Raw genomic sequence first — 22047 nt, forward strand, 5'->3', positions numbered from 1 at the left:
GGAGGTCTCATCTTTCATATTGTACTTGGGAAACTTAGTGAGAATGTAAATATCTAAAAATAAATAAATATTAGGAAAACTGGGACACAAACTTATGGAACTTGACAATTCAGCAATTTTAAAAGGCATTTCTTAACATATAATTTTGTGTTTCCTGTGTCCTAAATATACGATCCCTGAGGGAGGGGTGACATTTTTGTACTAACACCAGTACAGTGATCTTGCATGAAGCCTTTACATGCTAATTAAAAACAACAGTCAATAATAATATTCTTCATGTAACAATGCCTCTGTAATTTAAGCACATATTCTTCAAAGGTACTGCTGAGAGCAAACATGAAGATCGAAGCCGAAAGTGTTGTATAGTCTATCTTTGGCCATATTCAAGTGTCTTTCAGGAAACCTGGTGAGGCAAACCAACCATGGACATACGCTGTAGCAACTAATTTGATCAATTTACTTACATTTGATGAAGTCCTAAATTACAGTTGTGTTGTTTCCTCAGCTAGAAAAATAATGTCAAAACTTCACATTCAGGAACTTATTCTGTGGGGAGTTTCTTATAACAGAGCTGGTGGATGCAGTAAGAGGTAAAGAATTGCATGGATATTTTTATGTAGAGGTTGATAGCTTGGCTGCTGTTCACGTGACCTGATTTTGAAAATCCTTGAGTTGGAAACTGGACTTGTGATGCTTTCTACCAAAATTCTGGCTGCAATATAAGTAACTACTAAGCAAAGCAATAAACTGATTAAAGGAATAACGTGCTTACTGTTGTCATTAACTTTGGCAACTGTCAAACACTGGCCAAATATAAAAATGATTCAGAGTCAAGCCCATTGCTTTTGACCTTGTAAAAAATAAAGCTTTCCAAAAACCAAGCTAGACTAAAATATTAAATGCTGGCTCCAAAAGAGAAAGACAACTCATAACAAAGCAATTCTATAAGCACAAATGTCCCTGAAATCCTTGGCTGAAGATGTACAACATGAACAATACTCTGGCTCATGACTGTGGAAAAAACTGTTCTTCATTTAAAATGTTTGTCATCAATGTAATCCCATCTTTAATTATAATTGATGTAAGGGGCTTTTATGTGCTGGAATAGTATATGTTGCCAAGAGTTCAGCTTGGCACACATTCCTGAATTACAGTGGAGATTGACCTTAAAATGGAGCAAAGATTAATGTATAAAGCTGTCAGAGATACAATGAACTGAAGACAATACAGTAGCTGTAACTTAAAAGTATTGACAGACAGGAAGTATTCTATGAGTGATTTTTAGGAAGACATGTTTTCTTCCCCTCTTTTAGTTCCTGATATTTTTTTTCCTAACTTTGGACAAAAGTCTTGTTTAGATTTGTAGTTAGTGCCATTTAATTTGTCAGGAACTGAACCACTAGAAGGTTCACCTCAGTCTTATCTTAGCCAGTTTACAGAAATGTATTTGTACTTGCCAGGCTGCTTGACCAGCTGCTAAAAGATGCTGGCCAGCATTATAGTACATCCTTAGAATTAAAATGCAGCTCACATTGAGGCTCAGGCACCAAAAATTATTTAAGATCCCCAGTCCAGCTATTGCCACTGTTTGCTTCTATGTTTTCTTATCCTTAATAACAGCTATGCACCTAGATTATTCCTTGGTTGTGCTCACAGTTGGCGAGGAAGATAAAGAACTACTACTGTATAGCAAAGAAAGATTCACTTTGAAGTCCTTTCACCAGCAGTGACCAGTGAGGAACATTTCCTCTAATTTTGCATGCACTGCAATTGTGATTGCTCAGCCATGGAACTCTCCACTTGGTCTGGGGCTGTGTCTGCTCACACTGAGCGCCAGCGTGTATCAGCTGAAGTTGATGCTAAACTTCACTAACTTTGGCTTCAGCAAGGGTCCCTGTAGTTGGGCTGCAGCCCACTTCATGATACTTGAAAATGTAGCCTTTGCCATATTAGAGTCTCAGATCCTGACAATTGTGCAAGGGAACTGTGTATATTTAGGAAGTGTTGCAATCGCACTCTGGTTATCCATGTCAGCTAGCAGAGAAATGTAATCATGTCAGTCTTGATTTTGTGTTTATATATACTTCATGGAGCAGCATAATTTATCTCACCAAACTTTATCTATCTAAAGAGTGAGCATTTGCTTGAAGTCATTCCATTAACCTCTTTTATCCATTCCAGTTTTCATGGATTTCCACTGAAGACAGTATGAATGAGCTGCTTGTATTCTCTCTCTGTATGAGGAAGGAACAAATAAACCTCAAACCATTCCGCTTCAAGGAATTATTTAAACAAATCCATCACATAAAGCTAAAATACCTTCGAAAATACAGCATCTCTCTTTATTATCCTTTGGGCATCAGAATATTCAGAAGAAGTATAAATTACCTATAAATTATCTTCTCACTTCTCAATTTGCAGAAACTGAACAAACCAAAGATTCACAGAACATTCACAAAAATGGTCCCCAATATAGACAGACTGATCTGTTTTCTAGTCCAAAACCTGTTCAGCTCCAGCTGAAATGGTAGCTTCCCACCAATTATGAAAAATAAGGGTTGGATCTTAGAAAACACAAAGGTTGCTCTTGAATAAAATGAATTATCCAGGGTCACTTGCAGTCAGTAACTGACTTGAGAACAGAAACTTGACACCATGCTTTTTCACTCAGGCATGTAACACTAAATGAACAAGCCTTTAAAAAACTACAGCAGGAAACATAAATTTCATTGATAATTATCTTGCCAAGTATTTTTCTAAAAACGAATAAATAAAGATGCATGTAACTAAGTACAAATAGACATAAGGTTTATGTGCTCTTCATATAAACTGTAATGTATATTTCCCACAGGATTTTCAGGATCACTTTTAAAACATTACAAAAGGTGTAGCATAAAAGCTACAGTGGAAATCACTTGACTTAAAACTTTACTGTAAATTGATGTGTGCATCTCGAGAGCTTTCACTGGTCCCTAGTATGTGTTCAGTAGCTCACAAGCACGCTCAGACTGGAGTAATGTGAACTCTTTAAGTGTTTGTGTAAGTGCCCATAAATGTGATTTCAAAAAGGATTCTAGCTTTTTTGATGAGCTGACTGCAACAGAAAAAAATCCCCAACACAAAAGAACTTACTTGAATGCATAAAGCATTTCTGGAATTTGCATTTTTACCTATAAGAAAAATATACAAGATGAATTGCTGCTGACTAAACCATTTTTTTTTGCAAAGCGATGTTGTAATATGGGAATTTACTATTAGATGACTATATTTATTAATTCACAATATTGACTCTGCCACTCTTGATGTCCCAAAGTTATAGCTCTTGCCTATTCTATTGACAAAGATTTTGCTTTTTAAAAATGTTCTAAGATGACTTGGAAATTTGTCTCAGTATCAGGGGTATTTCAGCAGGGATGTTATTGAATAATTTTATCAACTCGTGACTTTTAAGCATCTAGACATTCTGTAGTTTAAAACCCCAGAATTTCCAAAAATACTATCTGCTGCCGTACCTGCAGTGTTACACAACTCGCAGCTTACTAACAGTGACTGAGATAAACAGGAAAAAAAAAATCCAAGTTTCCAAGCTAGTCATGTAGAGATTTTACAAATTCAGGTGTCACAGAGAAATGAAACACAATACTATGAGGACTGCTGCAGATGATATTTGATCACCCTAAACTAAAGCTGAGGATAAAGATGTCTTCTTCATAGACATCAACAGACAAAGTTGCCATGAGGCTTCTAGACCTTCACAGACCTCTCTACATGGTAACGATCAGGCAATCACAGAATTTCAGAATGCGGTCACAAAGCGCTTTCCAAACATTTCACAATATCATTCCCAAGGAAATTGTGTGGAAAGGCAAAAATAGATCTGTAGAATATGAACACAAATGACAATTATATTTTCAAAAAGAAAAAAAATCATGAATTAATTTTAACCTATGTATGAGAGTATTGCTTTCATGAATACATGCACATATAATTTCACTACAGTATTTTTTGCTGTTATATGTTGATTCTTACAATGACACATACACCAGCCTGGGGATATTTTTTCTTAAAACATTCCACATGCTGAATGGTCTTTACACCACTTGTCTACCCTTTCACAAACTGTTAGGTGATCCTTGAAGACTCTTTAGCCTGCTTATTTTTCTTAATCATCATTGCATCTGTGAGGATGCCATTTACCCAAAACTAATCCAAGATTTCATGGCACTTGAGTGACCATCTTCAAAAGAAAGACAAAAGAGATCTTCACTTCACTGCCTCTGAGTAGAATTGCAGCAGCCTTTATCAGGCACAGAACGCCAACACCGACAGGAACTAATTTAGCATTATGTCATAAGCCCGAAATTTTCTGTGTTCTCTTTTTTGAGCGGCCTACTGATGAATCAAAGCATATGTTACAGTTTAAACTTTGGGGGTTTCTTTTTCTTTGCAGCAATTATTTCATGAATCATATTATGATCCTTGGAATTACATTTTCATCAATACCTTTCTTACTATTTGTAATCTTGCAGGAACACATTTAGCTGTGGCAGGTGACTCACTCCAAACAGGCAGTTGTGAAAATAAGAGCTGTACATATAACAAAAGAGACTAAGTGCATAAGCTGCTATGAAGCCAGCCTCATTTTGCCTATTCCATTTGATCTCTCATCAGGCTCTGAGACAAATTTTTTGTGCCAAGGTTGTATAAATATGAAGCAAGACAGAGCATAATCACATCAGGCTAGGCTGAACCCTAGTAAGAGATCACACTGAACAAAAGTTTATCTACTACAACTACTGACCGGCTACTCCAAGAACTTGTCATGTAAGTGAGCATAAAAACTACAGTCACCCAAGGAGGTTCACTGTTCTCTCTAAGAACTGCTGAACAAGCCTGGTAGTTCTTGAAAATTACTGATGCAGGTGTCTGGCAGAATTAATTCAACATTATTTTGAGGATAAGCACAACCTTCCTGTAGTATCAGGCCACTGGCTTCGGTTGAAGTTCCAAGATTATTCTTCTGAATAGAAAAATGCCAACATTTCCTGCTTTTCTTTCCTTCAGAGTTGTCCTTCATAGCAACAACAAACCACAATAAGGGCAGCGGTCATTTTCTCCCCTATTCTGGCCATTCAGTTAGTAGCAAGAGAGAAGTATTACATTAAGGAAGGGAAGCTGCTAACGGGCCTTGGAAAATTATTTTTCATTGGCAAGGAATTTTTTCTCTTAACCTACCTTCTCTTGATTCTGGCAGAGAAGACAATCACATTTAAAGCAATACTGGCGCACCAGTTGCTTTTGGCGTTCCCTGGTAGGCATCAGTGATTCAACGTAGCTGATGGTGAGCTGTATGCAGTACATAAAAAAAAAAAGAGTTGGTACATTCCACAAAAAATCCATATTCAGTGTATGTATTAGCAGAAGCAACATTTTTTGGATTCAACATTTTTCCCAGCATAAAATAAAATGTTAACAGTTTATTTTCTAGAAGAAATTGACTATTTCTACAGAAGGTGAAAAAAAGGGAAAAATAATTTCCATGGAAGAATACTTTTCCACATTTCAAGATCAATATTGTATGAAATTATTATTGCCCCCCAAAATTATCACTATATCAACTTTTAATCCTTATTTGGAAGAAAAATAAAAAAAAGAAAGGAGAGTAAGAAAAGAGAGCAAAGAAAGTCAGTGTCTGAATTCCTTGTGTATGAAATCTCACACGTAAGCTCTGTGTAGCTCCAGAGTTTAGGTGTGTATTTACCAGTGCTGTTACACAGTATCAACTATCTCCAAAATTTCTTTCTCAGAGAAGCCCTTAGTTTCTTGAAAATATATGTTTGAGCCTGAGGATAATCCCTTTTATGCCATACCCATTTTCAGTATGTCTGTGATGTTTCCCTTGTGACCAAGGAAGCATGAAAACATTGCAGTCTAAGTTGTTGGAACTATTGACAAGAAGATTTATTAAAATGATAAAAGAAAATTTGTGCCTACATTTGTGCCATTTTCAGCTTCTTACACTGCACAGAGTGAATTCCAATGAACTACAGAGAAGTCTGTAGTTTGTTCACTTTGACGTCTGCCAGAAAGAATTTTACAGGACTAACCATTTGTAGAGTTCTTGAAATGTTTAAAGTGCTGCACAGGCACAAGCTAATGATAAGGAAAAGAGTATAACAAAAAAGCAGCTCAGCTCAGACCAGCATACAGTCACACATGCTATTGAGTGATTACACTATACAGCCAACACACTTTGAAACACTCCAGAGAGGTCAGAGCTGAAAAAAATCAGGTCACATTATTTCATGCTGAGCCTAGACACTTCAACTAATTGGGAGAATTTTCACATGGTTTTCAGTTAAATCATGAGAGTCCATTCAAAGAAATTACAGGAAAACCTGACCAATTTTACTAATGACCATGAAATCCATTGTCAGAACCTGCATTTTGCAAATTAGTGAGCATTCTAATTGAATGAGCAATTAACAAGCAACTAAAACAATGCCTGCATTATTTTCATTTATTATTACAGTGTAATTTGATTACATATTGAAGGAGGACTGTGTTAAAAGAAGTCTACTGAGATGGCAAAGTCAAGCATTTAAAATAAATATGGCCTCATAATTGAAGATTAATAGTATTATTAATGAAAGAGACAAATTAAAATTCCACAATTAATCAAAAGTTAGTGTGAGAACTTTGTTAGGTTTAGCATTCTATACAATGTTGTTCTGTCCCAGCTTGTGCATGTCTGAGCCAAGAGAGGATTAGTTTCACCGCTGCTGGCTTACAGCAGAACAGTCTGTACTAATATTCTACACAGGAGCCATAGGCTTCCCTCTGATCTTTCTGCAGTGAATGGATGGAAATTGTGCTGCTTATTTATTTTCCATCCTTTGCTCCCAAGCTTTGTCTCTTCTGCCCCATTATCTCCAATGTTCCTCTATTCTTTCTCTACCCCTCAACATGAGTATCATTTTCCTGTCTTATTCTCAACACCTGATTATCTAAACCTGTTCTCCAGCCATCAATTCTAGCTCCTTACATAGCCACTTTTGGTACAATGGGACAATTTCATCTTGTGCCAGTCTCAGGTCTGTCCTTCAGCCTTACACCTTTTCCCCAAGCTGTGTTCTCTTACTTCCCCAAGTAAACAGTCCTTGCAGCCCTACTCTGATATCTCAAACATCTTCAGTGACCCCAACAACTTTGTCCTTACTTCTTTCCACAGCTGGTCCTAATCTGCATCCTCCTTGGTGTGGTAAGAAAGATCTGTCTCCCTTCCCATAAAGCATTTTCTGGCCAAGTTGGAGTTCTAACCTCATCCTTCAGACATTCCAAACCCAATTTCCCTCTCCCATCACAAGCCTCCTGATCTTCGTGTCTCCTTGCAACTCACAAGTGTGATCTGTCAAACTCATTCCACACACTGGCTGTTCCTTGTCTCTTGTCCTCTGCATAAACATCTCTGGTTTTGATTCGTGTCCTGCTGGGCTTTAGGTTCAGGTGGCATCCAGCAGTAAAAGGGATTTAATCAACTTCAGGCACAGTGCAAGACAGTAGGGATCTTCTGGGAAAAGTAATTCATATGATATTAGTCTATTCTTTGCCAAAATATTTAAGACAATGGTTTAAACCCTGTCATTGCTGTTGAAACCATCATTAGGCAGGGTTCAGTTATAATACTGTGAAACAAACACAGAGCCAATATCAAATATCCCTTACCTATCCAGCCTATAGGCTTCATCCCTTTCTCTTTTTATATTTTTGGCTTTCTCCCCTCCCCCCCTTTTTTTCATTTATGTTGCAGAAACCTCGGGTGTAGGAAGAAGTTTCAAAAAACACATTTCTTTTTCAGAGGTTACCAAACAGTTGTGGATATGAACAGTCACATAACAACCTGCTCTGGATTAAAGCATATGACTGGACATAAAGACAAGAGGCTTCATCACAGTGATATCTCCTTTTAGCATTTTAACAACTTAAGAGTTTCTCTTGCTGTCAGAGGCCCAAGTTCAAATTCCCAGCCCTGCCAGCAGAAATCCATAAGTGAAAAAATGTTTGTAGTTGGCAGACTGAGTGGTAAAATATAATTAGAATATTTAGAAACATGACCAATCTAACAGTGACTGAGTCTATACTAATAATTTAATTGTTTAAACAAAAAATTTCTGTATTCAAGTCTCTCTCCTCCACTTGCTTTAATTTTGGATCACTTCATTAGATGCAAGGCTCATTTAACTTGTACATATTTAGGAAATATGCCCATTTATCAAAGGTTGTCTTAATAGTATTTGCATGTGGGATGTATGCTACTAATTAAAATATTACTTCAACTGACCAAAGCTTGCCTCTTTATTGCATCGTTTGTAAAGAATGCAGTAAATCTTTCCTTCCCTAACTGGAGAATATATATTAAAAACATTTATGAAGGCAAGGAATTATTTAACAGCCTTGAGACTTACTGACTCTTAAGACTTCCTCCTTAGAAATACAGCACTGTCTGAGCCCTGCTTCTTGCTCTGACACAGAAATGCTTTAATCATAGATATGGTAGTTAGTTTCTCATGTTCCTCATCTACCAAATGAGGTGGACACAATTTTTCAGTACCGCCATGATGTAGTGGACTTAATTTATGGGGATTTTTTTTGTAACAGAATAGAACTCAAAATTTCGAGACAGAAAATTCAGTAAAAATTTAAAATCAAGTATTTTAATGCAAATGACAGGGAGAAAAAAGGGAATCTTCTTGGTTTTTCAGTCATGGGTCTCAGAGTCTTAGGGAGGATTGTGTACAGAAATCTGTTCCTGAGACAGTGGTTAACAGTCTGTACTCTCTGTTTTGGCATCTAAGATCAAAATGCCTTGTAACTCAAGGAAAAATTTGGTTTTAAAAACTGTAATGGGACAAAATGTAATGTGTCAAGCATACATAGATATAAAACTTCTCACAGAATTACAGTAAAGAAACTTTACATAACTTGGTTGAAATCTATCATGAAAATAGATGTAGTTGCTCATCATCTGAAACTATTTTCCAGTATTAATTTTAAAAAAGTGTTGCTCTGTAAGGTGCGGTAACTGCTTGACTCTGCCTAGCAGGCTGCAGCTTCCCGTGAGCACAGCAGGGGTTTCCTAGGGCCGTGTGACCAGTCACATCCCGGAGTCCATTTTGGACAGCCCCTCGATGTGGCTCTGGCAGCCAGCAGCGTTACAACGCAGTGGTGATGAAGGAGGTAGAGAAGGGTCTCCCAGGAGGGTTTGAGATGGCTTTATTCACATCTTGTCCCAGCACCCTCGGAGGCAGAGACAGAAAGACCTCGTAGTCTGGGTGCAGGGTGGTTTTGTCAGGGGCCCAGGGGCGGTCCCTGGGCGGGGCTGGGGTACAGGAGCCAATAGGAAGAAACTGAGGGAGTGGCCAAGGCTGGGGCAGGGAACAGGGGGAACATGGCATCACAGAGTCATGGGGGTGACAGGCTACCACAGTAAGGCAATGGTCAGTTATGCAATATTCTGAAGAAACAAACTTTTTCTAACTGAACTCTGAAGCTGGTGAAAAGCAAAGCACCCATTTTGGAGCAGAACTGCACCTCAGATAATCCATTCTGTCTGCCAGCAAGACTAATTGATTTGAAGCCATATGACTTCTGATTGGAGAAGAGGCAAAATCATCTCGTGTCTGCCTGCAAAACACCAGGTAGACTCAGCAACTAACAAAAAGTCAATTGAAATTATAGCACATGTCTTGATGCTGTTTGAAGTGGTTACTTAAGGGCAGGGAAATGATGAAGACCTCTTCAGAGTAGGCTGCTTGTCTTTCTCACAAAACTAGCTGATAGGCTACTTTATCACTAAAGGAGCCCTTGTGATCTCTAGATAAATAATTTTTGCTTTTTTATAATCCTTCCCCACATCCCACCTTTCTTTGCAACACTTAAATTTCATTTTTGCAAAGAACTGCAGGTAAAGGAAATCTTTGTGTGCTGTGAAATTAACATCACCTAAAGTTATAAAAACTGTGATGGTCAGCATTACAGAGAAGTTGTGGAGGCCCCATCCCTAGAAGAGTTCAAGGCTGGGTTGGATAGAGCTCTGAGCAACCTGGTCTAGTGAAAGGTGTCTCTGCCCACAGCAGGGGGGCTGGAATGAGATGATCTCTGAGGTCCCTTCCGACTCTAAACATTCTGTGATTCTACAATTATCTTGAAGAGCAAAAAAGTTGTTATAATTAGTTCTGAGCTTCTGGAAGCAAGGTTCAGAATGCGGAGATGACCTCAATGGCCAGTCTCAGCTCCCCGTGTCTCTGTTTTCCCTGCAATTATAGGTGGTCAGCAAGTCCTAGCATGAATAAACTTCTGTAGTGTGCTCTGACAGAAAGCACTACAAATGTGCAAAAATATGTTCCTGAATGGATGGAAAGCCACAGTCCTCTTCTACTAATCTGAGCTTGACTTAGCGTTTGTTTCTAATAAATCTTAGTGCTTATTTTCTATTAATTATTTTACAGGGGATCTCATTCTGAAGCTAGTGTAAGTTTGAACAGGATAAGAGAAATTTTTTAGTTATTATAATTAAGTTTTTCCTTGTTGCCTCGTGACTTGAAATAATGTTCATCCTACCATCTCAGAGCACCCAATTTATTCAGAAAACCCAATCAGTTTCTTCCCTAACATGTATCTTCTCTCCCATTAGCTCAGATCATGACATAGTAGTATAAGCTAAAGCTCAGCTCACAACAGGTAATGTAGTTTCACATATGTAAGTTTGTAAATTCAATACATGGCTATTACTAAAACTGAGCTCACCCTGCTGCAGGCAAGCAGTAAGGCAGTGTGGAAAGTTGCACCAAAGTCATTATGCAGAACACAAAAGTGCTGGAGTTATGAAAATTAAAATTAAATAGGTGTAGAAAATAATATTGAAATGCTGACTTGTAAACACCCTCATAAAAATTTTATTTTCCTTCCTCTTCCCATAACAGATCTAAACTAATACTGACTTTGCAGCTTTATTTTGCCTTTTAAGCCTAAAGCCCATTTTCTTCCCGATAAGACATTAAAATCTACTGTATTTTTAAATAAGCATCCCATCTTAGTGAACTGGGAAGCCAAGAGGAAAGTTATGGTTTATGGATAAAATAGAAGAAGGGTGTCTATAATTACACTTAAACAAGAATGCTGGACTGAAATATGGCTACAGTTAATAGCTCCACAAATATATATTGTATCCTGAAAGATTTCTCTTGGCAAAAAGGTAACTATGCAAAAACATTTCTGTTGGTTCTCAACAATGTTTTGCTGAAAAAAATATTCTACCATTTACTTATTTTGATTGTCTTAAAGAATATTCTACCATTTACTTACTTTGATAGCCTACTATCTTTGAGAAAAGATACACTGAATAAGAAGAAACTTCATAGGGAAGAAAATAAATACTATGTCTAAATTATGTATGGTCTTCATACTCACAGTTTTAAGAACAGGCATGAACCACATTACATTAGATCATGATTCTGAAGTGACTAACAGCTAGGACTGTGTAGGTCATTGGTGCATGTAAAGTTACATATATGCACACATCTCTTTTCAGGTCTTATTAGGCATATTCAGTACTGCAGTGCTGCAAAACACATTCACTTTGATTTCTAGCCACAAATGCTTATTTCAAATTAATAAAAGTGCTGTTATAAAGTAGATAATACCTTATATCAAATCAGAAATCTCTTGAAAAGGATATTTTGAAGTCTTTACTAGTGAAATGGACAAGAAAACAAACCTTGTTTTGTTGCTTTCACTGTCAATGAAAGGTTTACCACAACTGCATAGTTGCTGCCTGACAAATGCTTCTTGTTGCAGTGACTTAGTGAACACTGCATTCCACTCAGAAATATTGTAAGTGTTCCCGTCAGTGTAAAGACACTCAAATACAAACAAAATGAAGTGCCTAGAGGAGGAAAGGAGGAACAGGAATTTATCAAGACTGCTAGTGATTTATGAGAAGTAATGATTATGGGGCCCAGGCAGTGTGAAGAGATGATTCTATTTATCATTTTCCCCCTGATAGCTATGTCCTAGAAAGTGGCATCAATATATCATCAAAATATTAAGCTGGTGGCCCAGCAGTCTGGAATTTATTTAGGGAGATGTCATTGTTGCAGGTGTCTGTGATGGAAGGGAGGACAAGTTAATTACCTCTTCACCAATCTGGATCTCTCGGACAGAGTGAAGTAAAAGCTGGTTTCCTTCAAAAACGATCACACAGTTTGGGTCACAGCTGTGGTTCAGTAAAGACATGCTGTGAGGGGTGGTAGAGGAGGAAAGAAAGAAAAAAACTTAACAGAGGAGTCTCTACTGCCATTTCCCTTTAATGATTTGAAAGTAGCTAACATGATTACATCTGAAGTATCAAGCAATTAAGTTAAGAAACAAATAAATTCCCTGTTAAATCAGCTGCTCTGGGTTAGGGGAGGAAAATTAATGCTTAGAAGATTTATATTCATTGGTAATAGGAGCCATGCCAGGATCTCTTCATGTGTTTCTGCCTTTTGTGTATTCAGGGCAGGAGGAAGGCAATGGCCTCCCAGTGACTCTCCAAGAACCCTGATTCAGGGAACAGGGCAAATGGGGAACAAGGTAACTGTGACAGTTCAGAGCAGGAGGGACTGAGTTATATTTCTATTGCTTCTGCTCAGTTTCAGGGCACTAACCTGATCAATTACCTGACTGTCACTGCAAGCACAGCTCAAAGGGGCCAACAATCAACCCATTATTTCACATCGGGAGAAAATGGAGTATACTATGTCCCAAAGCCAAAGAACTCGGTGTACAGAATTGAAAGAAGAAACATGGCCATTGCCTCTGTTTTACACATATTTTGGCCCAGCCTCTGTTCTTGTGGCATGTGACAGCTGGGGCAGCACAGCTCATTAGGGAGCTGCTGGCACTCTCAAGACGCACACACTGCCCAAATACACGCTTCTGTCTCTCTGAAGGAGGCTGTTAACAACATCTGCTATATACTTTTGAGTCATGTGTTTCCTTAGCTGAGAAACAACTGGCTTTACCAGGCAAACATTTCTGCTGTAGCAGAAATGGGGTTGATGGTTCTTTCCTTTTGGGAATGACCCGTTGAAAGAATAATTCTGGCATTATCAGCCTGGAAGAAGAATTTTTGGCTTATTCAGGTCCTGGATGCATTTATAGTCTTGTCTGCCTTATTCAGCAACTAAAAATCCCAAATGTTGTTGGCAAAATAGAGGATGTTGCCAAGGGTCAGAGCCCTGCACCAAACCATGTTTATTTAGTTTTTTGACTCTTAGAGCAGGTGTCGACAAGGGCCTGACTCTTTTGATATCCCTTCTGGCCTAATAAAATATCTGTGGCTAATCTCCTCAAGAACCCACTGGGAGAGTATCCATTACGCTTATTGTGAGATCACTGGGCACACTCCCAAAGCTGCTGGCAAGGTGATGCAGAGCAGGACCATAGGATTTTACCTATTTTAAAATATATTGTGATGCTGAAGCTATCAAGCCATACAACAATATACAATCTCTTAATAAGGCTAAATAAAGAACTTTTAATTAAATTTCATCTCATGGAGACACTAGTGGGTTTGATGACAATTCTGTCTGGAAGCATATGAATTCATCTGGAAGGACATTTGCCCAGGACTTGTAAACCACAGATTTAACTTCACAATTTCCCCAGCTTTTTTGCTATAGCAAAACTCAAACTGCTTTCAAGTGACTTGGGAAAGAGTCTCTTGCATTCCTTGGCAGTGCATTATCATTGAACATAGACAGACACTTTCTTCACAGTTAAGGGCTTTTTTTCAACCAAAAGCAAACATTTCCCTAATAATAATGCTCCAAAATCATATTTCATTTTTCTCAAGTATTGTTTTCATTCCATTATGAAATCAAATTACTGTTTTGCACTTTTCATGACACTAATTCCCACATCCTCCTAACCACCTTTTCCTCATCTTTACTACAAGGCAGGCCTCAAGATATTAAGTGTCCTTAGTCATATCTTACATATGACATTAGTAGGAAAAGAAACAACAGTGACAGGCCCACTGAGGTATTGACAAACATAATTCAACCATGCATTAAAAAAAAAATTAGATGGTAAAATGTAATTTTAAACTATACATACTAATTTTCCATATTTATGATTACAGGTTAATAATTCTATGATGATAAAACCTTCATTGGTACATATTTCTTACCTAGTACAAATAAGAAACAATAATAAGAAATTCAAATATTAACATCTATCTCTTAAGGGACTTATTTTTTCACCTTACTGGTTTCTTTGTTATGCTAATTTACTTATAAATGTATCAATCTTTTTCTTTTAATTACTAATTCTGAAGGCTCTCAGGTGCAAAATATCTTTATTCTAAAGCATCGCTGAACAGGTTTCCCTTAACTAGTCCCAGTCGCACATTCTTGGTGTCAGCATTTATTCTTACTTAGAAAAGACTACCACCTCCATAAAAATAAAATATAAAGATGTATACTATATAAACTGTTTTAATGCTGTAATCAGGACTATGAAGAATGTTTTCAACTAGATCATATTTTTTTACTCTCCTTTAATTAATTTCCATTTCCCAGTTTCTCCTTTAGACATGTTACCTGCTGCTTTGATGTCCCTTACAGCTACCTTGGAAAAAAGGAGAAAAAAACTGACATAGATTTTGCCTGTGAATGAAACAGTGTCCACAGTACCTGGGATACAGGCCAACACCAACATCCTGCATCTCTCCATTACTGATGGTGAAACAGTTACAGGTCACCTGTAAAAACAAGGGAAAAAATCCAGGATTACCAGAATTATTTGGAAACCCCATACTCAAGTGAAAAAAACCTACCAAAATAAAATGAAGGGGCAAATGGTAACTGGATGGGAAACATTCAAGACCAACACTGGTACTCTTTCATTTTAGAGCAATCACATCTGGGACACACTCTCCTGTAAAACTGCTGTCAATTAAAAGCAGAAATATTAGTATCCTGCAAAAATGTGGGGTTAAACACATGCAGGGGCCCTACTTTCCTGTCCAGAGAAGGAAAAAAAGCCACCCTACACAGAGCCTGAGAAGCTCAGCCCAGAAACAACCTAACAGATGACTACTGATGAAGAGTGGCTGTTTCCATGAGGGGTCTCTGCTGATGCCAGGCTGTCACAGCACCTTTTAATGAGTAGCAATGGAACCCAAAGAATATATATGGGACAGTTTCGAAGTAAATAGCAGCCTCAGTTGTGGCAACCTGATACAGGCACAAATAAATGCAAAGACTGTGCAATAGTGTATCTTTCACATTATGGGTATTTTAGTTTGCATGTAGAAGATCCAATAACAAAACATGATCAAATTGCAATTCAAGAGAAATACAACCTTTTCTTCAATTTCAAATATTCAGATTGTAAGTATATTGCTCCTTTATACAGTCATACACAATTAAAGTGGTTTTAGAAAAGAATGGGGAAGAATGGAAGATTCCTGTAAGCAGATATAGTCCTACCCCAAACTATGAGACTGAGCTTTTTTTGGTGTTCAAGATATATCAACACTTAGCAAATGATTAACAAGTATAACTTTCATGTTCTTAAAAAAAACCCAACAGAACTCAATTGTGAGTGTATTTTTAAAATATTTGATTTTTGGGAAAGAGCTGGCTTTGAGGTTTTTTAATTTATTTTTTAGATATGTTGGTCAATGACATACTAATATCTTATTTAGAAAAATACTGCATGATACTGCATATGAAAGAAAAGTCCCAGGTCTCTTCTGCATAGCACTGGATTATTAATACCGTTAATTCTCATTAGAACAGAAAATGAGTAAGAGTAGGATTTGGCAGATGTGGAAATGAGATTTGAAAGTTGCAGTTTTATCCACAGAGTAATTGTCCAGAACGGTAAATGCACACCTATGTTTTAAAGAGGTATGCTGAACAATTTAATAGTATAACTTATCCTATAAATTGACAAATTATTATTTATGAGAGCATTAACCATAAGGTGAAAATGAAATCCTCTTTAAAAATTTCTCATAAATTCTGACAGCAACATTAATTTAAATAAATGTACGCGCAGTAGGGCATGTGTTTTTTGTAAACTGTTAAACAATACTTTGATTAGTCTATTATTTATGTAACCCATTCAAATGTTCCCTATCAATTACCAAAATCATACATCTTAATTATTTCTTTCCTGCTGACGTTGGATATAAAGTGTCAGACAACTTCTGAGCAAAGATTAGTCCATTTCAAGTGGCAATTATCCTGGTTCTAAAAATATTGACTTGATTTTGGTATTTATTGAAAAAATAATGCCTTCCAGGTAAAATAGAAAGAAAGCCAGCTTTTGTGAGCCTTAGCTCTCTCTAACAGATCATAAAGTAGCAGAGGTCAAACATCTCTTAGAAACAAATTAACTCCTCTTTCTTGCAAATCTCTTATTATTACCATAACATATTTATATTAATATATTGAATTTTGATCATCATAGAGTTATTGAGACTGTTTAATCATTTTCTATTAAAGTTATGTATTCTATTATGCGAAAAGTTTTACACACAGAAGTCACAATAGTTTTACTTCTTTATTTTTGAAACATGCATTAGTTTTTTTATACCAGGATAAATGCAAAGAAATATTTGAAATGAATGAATATGCTGAGATTCAGACATGAAGAGCTACTTTTGATAGTAGTTCCCTGTAAGGCACTTTTTAACCTCTCTTAGATATTTTCATGGTATGCACGTGCATCTCGATATCCCAGTGAGGCAGTGAAATGCCATCTAGTTTATAATTATTTGCAGTTTCAAATACAATAATGGGAATCCGAAGTATACAGATCTAAAAAAGTATTTAAATACATAAACACAGGCAGAAGCCTAACTGGTCCCATGAATTCTGAGCTATATGATTCAGTGCACAATCCTACCAGAGGCATAAGAAGTGTTAGGTGCTATGAGGTTTTTTTAATCTCCTAGAAGACAATCTTTCCCCCCCTTTTAAACTCAGGAATGGAAAAAATCCAACAGTGACACCTGTGTGTACTACAAATAGTAACCTTAGTAATGGCTGCTTTCTGTGCTCAGCAAGTGGAGAGAGAGGAACTGAGATAGAGTGGTGAGAGGAGGAAGATCTCACCATTCACAGTGAGAAACTATGATACAATGACAATCCTTCGTAGACAGTTAGCAGCCTACAACAGGTATAAAATATGAAATATTCATAGTCTGTCACTATATGGTTGGTTTTTTGTTCACTTTTAGATTTGTTAGAAAGTTTCTAAAACTCTACCAAATCACCTCTATTGTGTAAATAGAAATCACACTTCTATTTACACAAACTTTTAGGATGTTTTAAATATGAGTTAAATATCTGTTCTATCACGGTGAGTTATGAGATTTTGAAACAAGAGTTGATGTTGTAGACCACAACTCCCAAGGAACAAAAGGAAGATGGCATTTTTTTTAGGGAACACCCAAAGAAAAATAAGTTTTCTTAGCTTCCCAAAATTCACAGATGTAGCTCAAATAACAGCAAAATCTGGAGTATCCAGTGTTGCTGCAGGAGAGCATGGGTATGCTGCTTGTTCCTGAGGCAATTGTTCACAGATCAAAGCCTACTGGGACTGGAAGTTAACTAACTCTGTTTCCAGGGGAAAGAAAACCCAAACACATAAAGCCAAGGCAAAACAAATGTTTTTCTCATGCATCACAGTATTTCTTTCAAGTTTCATGGTTACCTTATGCTATTTTTTTCTGCCTTAACTGACCCGCATTATTCCTCATCCTACAAGCAGGTTCTGATTCTATGTGATCACAGATTTTAAAATAAGAAAAATAAACAATTCTCAGCAATCGAGTGCTTCAATAACTGTATTATTCCATACAAAGGCATGTCCCTTGTCATCTTAACTCCTGCAGAATCATTTATCTCAGTAATTTAATTTGTGCTTGTCCCTTCTGATTCCTCTAAAAATTCCTCTCTGTCCAGCTACAAAGCACTAAGACAGTATATCCACATATAGAAACACAACCAAGTATTCATAGAGTTTGTTATACCAGCAAAGAAAGAAAATTGCCATATATTTCAGAACTTCAAAGTGCAAAGACAAATTCCTTGCTATTTCTAAAATTTCTGAAAAAAACACATCACCCAGCATGACAACCGAGGGAAACTTCTCAGGGGGGAGTCACAAACTTTTCAAGCCTCCAAAATGCAAAACTTCCAAATATTCTAGATCTCTCAAGGTTTATCATCACAGCCTGATTGGCCAGAGAGCTCTAGTCTATAACCTAACAGTTTATAGAATCACTTCATAGTGTTTGAGCTGGCTCCATGGCAATAAATCCGGCAAGTTTATTTAAAATAAGCTGCTTTTTGAAACAACCAACAATAGTATATAAACTGACTGAATTAAATAAAAAGATTTGATCTTTTGAGGCTGCACATATTTTAGAGAAGTACGCTGTACTCAGTAAGGTAACACAAGCAGAAGACATTGAGTTAACAATGAGTAAACCAGCTTTACTGACTGGCCAATACTCTCAGGCATAGCTTGTCACCAAACAAAAATTATCGCAACCTGTTAAATATGATTTTCTCTCTGAGTGACTAATGAAAACTCTGTAAATTTACCCCATAAAGTGGTCACTGTTCTCAAGATGTCTAAAGCTACTGTCTGAGCAATCTCTGTCAGACTCAGAGTCTAGTGGACAGCCATGATTTATTTCAGTGTTTGCATTTGACAGAGTACAGAGGCTTCAGTTCAGTAACTGAATTTGCTTTTAGTTCAGACCTCATGCATATAGCTTTATACTGAGGATTTGCCTTCGGGTTCAATAAAGCAGAGTTAGACTTGATGGCAGGACATTCCAGATTTGGAATTTCAGACACTCAGACAATGAACACATCAATAAGGGAGTAAGGGAAAGAAAACAAATCATTATTGGCTAACGCTGCACTGATCAAATTACAAACAACAAGGGTAATAATCAATCATTTTGTCTCCACGTGTTCCTATTACTGCAACACAGGGAGGCAGCTCTTATAACACATGTAAGAAACCCTCCCAAGGACTTCCAAAGGGTATATTGCACTGAGAGGGTCAATATAATTTTCAGCTCTGATATACAATGGCTCCAGCCATCTCTGTAAACGGTGTGTTACAGCTGGTGTATTCTCATCCACCACCAGGAAGAAAGCCATAACGAATCCTTTTTCTCTCTAATTTATTAACCCAATGTAATGTAAATTTAAAATATATATTAAAAAAGCCCTTTTACGGATTATTAAGTTTCTCATTCAAACCAAAGCTGCCTGGGTATCACTGGTCATAGCCAAATATTTAACAAAAGATACCGCAACAAGTTCTCTTGTTAATAGGCTTGTCAAGAGACTCAAACACTTTTCCAGGAGGAAGGGGCGAGCAGTAAATGCTATGTGGGGGGCACATTACCTCAAATGACCAAGGCATACCCCAGAGACCTTCTAGAACCACCACATCCCACTACAGCTCTGCACTGATAGCTCTTTCCCACTTGAGGATGAACAGATAACAGGCACAGATGGTTGATAGATCTCAAATCCGCTAATGACTTCATTTGGCACACAGAGCACTAGAGCAACAGTGCTAAACCGTAATGCTCAGTATGCCACAGCAGTGACAGACTTGTCAAGGCCCTGTTTTGAGTGTATTTCACTCAACTGCTTGTGCAAACAGCCCAGGACATACAGGCTTTCCATTCAGACAAGCTTCTCACTCTGAAATCTCTGCTCTGTCCATGGTGGGAAGGCATCTGCTACCTGAACACTGCGCTGAAAGGAGCCCTGTAACACGGCACATTTGAAAATTAGACCTTTGTGCCTTATATATACATACATGCTTACATGTTTTCACTATATCAGGAGCTTAGAATCCAATTCTACATTGCAGTCAACTCAGGACTTACTTACTGGCTTCCATGGGAGCCACAGAAACAAAATGAGATGAAAGAAATATCAGAAAGAAGAAAATTGCTGAAGGGGTAAAAAAAGAAGATTCTTCAGTGTTTTGACAGAATCACAGAATATGCTGAGCTGAAAGCAACCCACAAGGATCATTGAGTCCAACTCCTGGCCCTGCACAGGACCATCCCCATGAATCGCACCTTGGGCCCAAGAGTATTGTCCAAATGCATCCAGACAGAAATCAAAACATATTAGAAGAATTTAGGGAAAGTTTTCTTATTTAGATACCCAGACTAAGTAAAGGGCACAAGTAGTTAACTGTTCATGATATTTGCTCAGAAGCAAAAGTGTGCTGCAAAACCATGACAATTGAAGAATTTGTTTCACACCTTGACTGAATTCACAAGTATTTAACTTTACTTCAAAGACTTCCTATTAATCTCTTGTGCCAAAGCATCAACGTTTTGGCTGAGTGAAAGACTGCTGTTACTGCAGAGCTAGTTACAACAAAGATATGCATTTCCAACTGCTTTCTTAGCTCTTCATCTCAAACCTTTGGACATCTTTCTTCACATCAACTAACAGTATTTCTGGCCTTTTTTGCTATCCTGGCACATGAAGTTTTCTGATGAGTGTGCAGAACACAGGTATCCCTTGCAGAAAGCCTGTCACCACCTACAAGACAGGAGACCAGAAATTCAGCCTGACATTAACAGATAATTTAGTGCAAGTGTGCTTCAGGCAATCCCTTTACAGTACTCAGCTAAGTGGTGCAATTTTGATTGAAATGGAATGAAAATAGGTCATGGCAAATTACCTCCTCTCTCCTTAATCCCACACATACTTCTACATACCACAGTCTTTCAAATAAAAATATTTATCTATGCAGCTAAATATATTTGATTACTAAGAATTTCAAAGCCATCATTACTTGGACAAATGTTATGTTTGCTATGGGCACCTTTTTTTTTTTTAAACACGTGCAACATGTAGTTATGAACCTGGACTTGAAAAGGTAAAGCTTGAAACATGCAAAATTATTGCACTCTTAGCATAAAACAAAATATCTTGAAGTTTTGTAGGACTCCCATTAAAAGTTTTGTGCAACCTTTTCACAAGTTTTCCTCTGACAACAGTCAGCAAGTCTCATGTTCCCCTTGGTGAAATTCTAGCTTTTACCCAGCTCTGTAAATGTTATTATCGTTCCTGCTTTTTGGAACAGAACTGAAATGCATCTATTTCTGGAGCAGAACTGGAGAGTGGGAGCTGCAAAGTCACTAATGGGTCACATTATAGTACGCTTGCAGCATTTGCCATTATTAATTGGAGTGGAGTAGGAGCACGACGTCCTTCTCTTCATCTTCATTTTCCTACTGGTAACTCCGCTCCTGTGAAATGGGGCAGAGTTATTAACTTGATTTCAACAGCCACTGCATGCCCAGTTATTGAAAACACACTGCTTGCTTATGAATGGAATCAAACTTCATGGGCATCCAGGAGTCATTAACTGATTTTGTATTTGTCTTCCCATTTTGTTACAGATAGATGTTTATATGCTTTGTAATGGTATATTAAAGAAAAAAAAAGTTGGACTTAATATGAATAATTAGGGTGAGATTCAGCTACAGATGCTTGTATGAATATTACATAGGCAAAAGCAAAACATTAATGAATTACTCTTACATAACTTCAGCTAATAACACGGGTGGAATAAAGTACTATATACCACCTCCTTCCATTACCCAGATGATTTCCTCCTACCAAATTGCTAAGCAGTTTAAGATAGGTGAGAGGAATTCTAACTTAAATATTTCATTGTTTGATGACTTTATTATCACAGAGGCAATATACTTGTTACTCCTTTTGGAGGTGCTTGCTGAGCTAGACCTTCAAGTATATTTACCTCTTGAAGTTCATCAACCATAAGTCTTTGGATTTGGTCTGCTTGGCTTAATGGAATTTTTGCCTCTTTTTTCACTCTTCTGTCTCCTCTTCTCTTCTCTTCTCTTCTCTTCTCTTCTCTTCTCTTCTCTTCTCTTCTCTTCTCTTCTCTTCTCTTCTCTTCTCT

At 37.4% G+C, this 22047-nt stretch overlaps 1 protein-coding gene across 6 annotated transcripts in view; it reads right to left on the reverse strand.

The window, feature by feature from the left end:
- SMYD3 (SET and MYND domain containing 3) overlaps nucleotides 1–22047 on the reverse strand; it is a 396216-nt gene that overhangs the window by 65050 nt on the left and 309119 nt on the right. For all 6 annotated transcript variants that reach the window (XM_042023027.1, XM_042023025.1, XM_042023026.1 and 3 more), the window contains 3 exons: nucleotides 14739–14806; nucleotides 12193–12295; nucleotides 5236–5346 (listed from right to left, as the gene is read on the reverse strand). In XM_042023027.1, the coding sequence (XP_041878961.1) occupies nucleotides 5236–5346; nucleotides 12193–12295; nucleotides 14739–14806 (282 nt within the window). The remainder of the gene's footprint in view (nucleotides 1–5235; nucleotides 5347–12192; nucleotides 12296–14738; nucleotides 14807–22047) is intronic.

Source organism: Corvus kubaryi, unplaced genomic scaffold (assembly GCF_017639235.1).
Source record: "Corvus kubaryi isolate FWS band 111438036 unplaced genomic scaffold, C.kubaryi_AGA036_p1.0 37232, whole genome shotgun sequence".
NCBI lineage: Eukaryota > Metazoa > Chordata > Aves > Passeriformes > Corvidae > Corvus > Corvus kubaryi.